This window comes from Nilaparvata lugens, chromosome 5 (assembly GCF_014356525.2).
Source record: "Nilaparvata lugens isolate BPH chromosome 5, ASM1435652v1, whole genome shotgun sequence".
Taxonomy (NCBI): domain Eukaryota; kingdom Metazoa; phylum Arthropoda; class Insecta; order Hemiptera; family Delphacidae; genus Nilaparvata; species Nilaparvata lugens.
The window spans coordinates 37,876,467-37,881,540 of NC_052508.1; the positions used below are offsets into that span (position 1 = coordinate 37,876,467).

At 36.0% G+C, this 5,074-nt stretch overlaps 1 protein-coding gene across 1 annotated transcript; it reads left to right on the forward strand.

Annotated features, from left to right (window-relative positions):
• Positions 1 to 3,662: 3,662 nt before the first annotated feature.
• LOC120351613 lies at positions 3,663 to 4,457 on the forward strand. The gene has a single exon (XM_039429476.1). The coding sequence runs from the start codon at positions 3,663 to 3,665 to the stop codon at positions 4,455 to 4,457; it is 795 nt and encodes a 264-aa protein (XP_039285410.1).
• The last annotated feature ends 617 nt before the right edge of the window (positions 4,458 to 5,074 follow it).

Genomic DNA, 5,074 nt, shown 5'->3' on the forward strand with positions numbered 1-5,074 from the left:
AAAGCAAACATAATACGATTATAAAACTTATACTAGATTCCTTACTCGCCTTTCGTAATGCTGGTTAGAGAGAAACGTTTCACTTTAATCTGACAGTATAGGAACGTTCGATCAAAATGGAACTTGATTCTTGTCTCCTTTCCTTTCGTAATAAAGAAGGCTGCGGGAAAGAGATGTCACGAGTAAAAGAAGAAGAAAGCAGTAATGCTGGTTGTGAGAAGCGAGGGGAGCGGTATCCTTAGTATAACATTCTTCCTTGCTCGGCTTTCATAATAAAGAAGGGTGCGGGAAAGAGATAAGGATCAATTGAGCCTGTCATTGTAGTATATCATTAGAGCGAAATGGATTCACTTCAATCTGACACCAAAGGAATTTCTCAAAGTGAGTCCGGCATCATAGTATAGCAATATGGATTCACTTTAATTTGGCAGTATAGCATTAGATGTAGAAATATGGATTCACTTCATTCTGTCAGTATAGCATTAGATGTAGAAATATGGATTCACTTCAATCTGTCACTATAGAGAGGGAATTTTTCCTCCTAAAAGGGAAATTTTTTTTCCCTCACCTGGAGAGAGAGAGAAAGATATATCTCCCTCTCTTTTCATCCCCCTCACCACAACTGGGCAAGGGGAAGGGGAAATCTATTTTTAGAAAGAGAGAGAAAGATATATCTCCCTCTCTCTCTATCCCCCTCACCTCCACTAGGCAAGGGGAAGGGGAAATCTATTTTTAGAAAGAGAGAGAAAGATATATCTCCCTCTCTCTCTATCCCCCTCACCTCCACTGGGCAAGGGGAAGGGGAAATCTATTTTTAGAACACCCCCCACCCTACAGGCGGGGGGAAGGGGAGGAGGGATGGACGAGGGGGGAGAGGGTTTTGGAGCAAAAAAGTCCGTCTAAAGTATCAACCTCCCTCTACTACCACCCTTCTTCGAGATCTAAGATTCAGTTCTAAGGAATGATCCTGTGCCTAGTATTTATAACTCGCACTTTGCACTCGGCAGGGGGCTTCGCCCCCGGCACCACTGGAAATGTTTTTCTGGTTTATAATTCATTTTTGGTTGAAACCTTTTCTTTCGATAGAATTATCCAATAAAACGTTAGATAATTCTGAACTTATTTCAACTCTTCTCTCATGAATTATACAAAAGTCATTGTTTCGAAGAAGTAGTTGCCATGAAACTGAGAGACAAGGAAGAAGATAGGAAATGGTATTGAATAGAAAGAGATGGAGAAACAACAGCCAGCAGGTAGTGTGCCATCCAGGATAGGGTCGGTTGCACAAAAGCCTGTCAAACTTTAACCATGATTGAATGCTATGTGAAGAGAAGCATTCTTTTCAAAAAAGACTTCCCTAATTGCTTCTTTTGGCATTTGATCATGATTAAAATTCAACAGGCTCTTGTGCAACTGGGAAAATTCGTTTGTTCAATTTGGAGTAATCATAAAATATCTTGTGATTTATAATTAGATTTCCTATTGAATAGGTCAAAGGCCTATCCATAAAGCAACCACATAGTACAAATTGTATTATGTGGTCGCTGTATTCATAGCCCAAAACATAGGCCTAAGAAGTCTTGCTGCCCTGACAACTACCTGTTCATTGGAATAGAAACTAGTTTTCATATTTCAACCATGGCATCTTTAGTTAACTCAACAAATACGAGAATAATTACTTTCTATGTGACAATAGGAAACATGAAAATAATAAACAAGTCATTACCACGAAGCTATGAAAAGTGTGAGAAGCTTATTTTTCTTGTAGAAATCGTATTGCTAAATTATTCATAAATACAATTTAACGTTGTACACTGGAAAGTAAAATAATAATGATAATAAGGCAAATAAGTACTCCACATTTGATACCTACATGTTCTCCAATGATAATTATGTAATCACACAACACAAGATAAGGTTTTTTAATAGAAAATACAATAATAAAGGCAAATTATTATTCCACATTTGATATGTGAATGTTCTTCAAAGATAGCCGACTATGTGATTACACAATAGGTAGCCTACACAACACACAGATGAAATTAGAAATAATACATGAGGCTAATTGGATAAAATTACTCTATTATTACATTCTGAATTAACATTGATTTAAACAGAATTGTCTTTAGCAAGTAAATAGTGATTCGACTGTTCTGAATGTTGTAAATAGTTATTCGAGGGAAGAATGATTGTATCTGAAGCTCTAGACAGTTTTTAAAAGTGTGAAATCCTTGAAAATACAGTTTTTCTTACAACTTTTTGCACTTTCAGGGCTTATGACTTGAAAAAATGCACTATATGAAATTTTGCACATAGATACTTAATTAACCGAGGATGGTTATAGGCCTGTTTTAAATTCTTCAAATTTTCATTACGTCAAGTTTTCAATTTGTCAAGTTTTAAAATAGACCCTTGCAGAGCACGGGTTACATGCTAGTCAATAATAAAGTTTTGATCAAGGAATAAGGGAGTGTTATTTCCATCGATTAGCAACATTCAGAACAGTACTGAACTGTACTCGCACGACACTCCACAGCGTTTTCGGCCAACTGTACAGTGCGTCAGTCAGTCTATCAGTGACTTGACTTGATGTCTTAAATGAGGAAGAGGCTGAACAAATTGAATAAAAAATATCATAGAGATTTACAATTTATTGATGAAAATATAAACACATCGAAGAATGCGTTTTTGCATTGCGGGTACTAGTCCAGGCAATGAATGCTCAAAAAAGTTAATAGAAGGAAAAGTTAGGAAGACAATTTTTGACCCCGCGGATCTCTTTAGGGTAGTAAGGTGGTGAACATATCGAAAGTCCCCATCTCTACCCACTGTGCTGAGGGGGTGGTGGTGGTGGTTCAAAAGTAAATTTTTTTGGTTTCTTGCATATATCTCGAAAACTATACATCTTACGGACATGACTATACAATATAACATTGAAGCTTACATAATTTCCTACAATATTCATTCCACGACTTTTTCTATACCTTATAAAAAATATTCAAAAATTTGATGAAAACCTGTTATTCCAACAATTACATACTTTCAAGACCGGATTTCTCGAAAACTGTTGAGAATATCACAAAACTCAACAGGAATTGTAGAGAATTTATCAAACTTAATTTAGAGCAGTTATCTTGGTTGAACACATTGTTGCAAAGATATAGGCGTGTTAGCAAAAAGCTAAAGAATGCAAAATTTAAATCACCCTCATCACTTCAAAAAATGGGGTAGGGATGGGGACTTCTGATATGTTCTCCTCCTAACTAGTATCAACAACGCTGCAAAGTCAAAAATTGTGTTCAAAACACTCCTTCAAAATTCATTTGTCAATTGGTCAATTGTTGCAAAACTGGAAATTTCATATTCAACACACACTCAGTTGCTATCAGGACGAGATAGCGGCCGGACGTGCTACTCTGCTCCGTCTTGTCTGTTATTTCGAACGGCTAGTTTCTAATTAATTTTCGATTGAGTCTACTAAAAACAATTTTATTTTCTAAACATAAGTTTTCTCGTATGATTAGATTCGTCTGAACATGGCTTCTTGCGGTACATGTAATAAGGAAATTCCTGAAAAGGAAGTTGTGAAGTGCAGTGGTGTATGTAATGGAACTTTTCATCCATCTTGTTGTAGTGTAAAAACTGGTGAGAACAACAGGAAAATGGGCGTTCGTAAAGAAACTTGGTTATGTGACATCTGTAAAGCTAATAAGAAATTGGAAAATAAGGACGATACTAGTGGTGCAGTTACTCAGGATTTCATGAAGCAATTATTTGATGAAAAATTCGGCTCTCTGTCAAAACAAATGAGGGAATTGCAAGGTGATGTGGCAGGTATGTCTGGGCTGTTGGACGAGGCGTTAAAAAACATAACCGATCTTCAAAACGAAAATGAGAAACTTATTAAAAACTTTGCTAGTATTGAAGCGGATAATGCAAATTTGAAGACAAGAGTTTCAGTTCTTGAAAATAAAATAAACGAGATGGAACAATATTCTAGGCGTATGAACATTCAGATCGATGGTATACCGGTTACACAGGGTGAAAAGGTGGACGATATCGTCGAGAAGTTGGGAAATCTTTTAGAAGTTGCTTCTCCGATTGAAAGTGTACTTTCCATGCACCGTGTACCGTCAATTAACGCTAAGAAGTGTCAACCAATTATTGTGCAGTTCTCAAACCCTATGCAGAGAGGAAAGTGGCTGGAAGCATACCGCAAGAAACGAGATGTTACTTCTACGGATCTCAACCCTGTCCTCCAACCAAAAACCAACATCTATATCAACGAGCATCTGACGAGGGAAAATAAAACTTTGTTGGCGGCAACCAAAGCTGTGGCCAAGGAGCGAGGCTACCAGTTCGTATGGGTGCGGCAAGCAAAAATCTACGTTCGGAAGGAGCACAACAGCAAAGCAGTTAGAATTTTCACTCATGATGGGTTACAAAAACTTGTTTAAGAAATCCCCAATTCTCATTACAGGTATTTTTCATAGAGATCCACTGTTATTACACTGCATTATTTTGATATTTATTTAATGAAGAACTGTAAATTTATTCTCATGTTATTTACTTTTAGGATATTATTAATTTTATTTTCCTATGTCTGGTTGAATGAGATTATTAGATTATTGCCTGCTCTATTAGAATTCAACTATATACGTGCGTATTACGTTACACATAATGTGTACTTATTTAAAATAATAATCAATTGCATTTTACACTCCTATGATTAATGGAAGAAGATAATCTAGATCTAGGTAATACTAACATCACATTTGATTATTTTCAACCCGATTTCTTTTTGCCTGAGGTTAATTACTATAGTTTAGGAATTATCGTTCAAAATATTAGGAGTGTACGGAAGAATTTTGACCAGTTCTTAGTTATGTTGAATATTGCAGAAAAACCTAAAATAATTATCCTTACAGAAGTTGATTAAAGATAATGAGATTGATCTTTACAAGATAGACCACTATAAATGCTTTTATAAATGTAACTACTTGAATAGATCAGGTGGTGTATGTTGAAGGTTATATCGGTGAAGAAATAAAGTATTACGATTATTTGAAGGTTA

Excerpts from the sequence above, each read along its gene's own strand:
- LOC120351613 (XM_039429476.1), top strand. The coding sequence starts at position 3,663 with ATGGGCGTTCGTAAAGAAACTTGGTTATGTGACATCTGTAAAGCTAAT.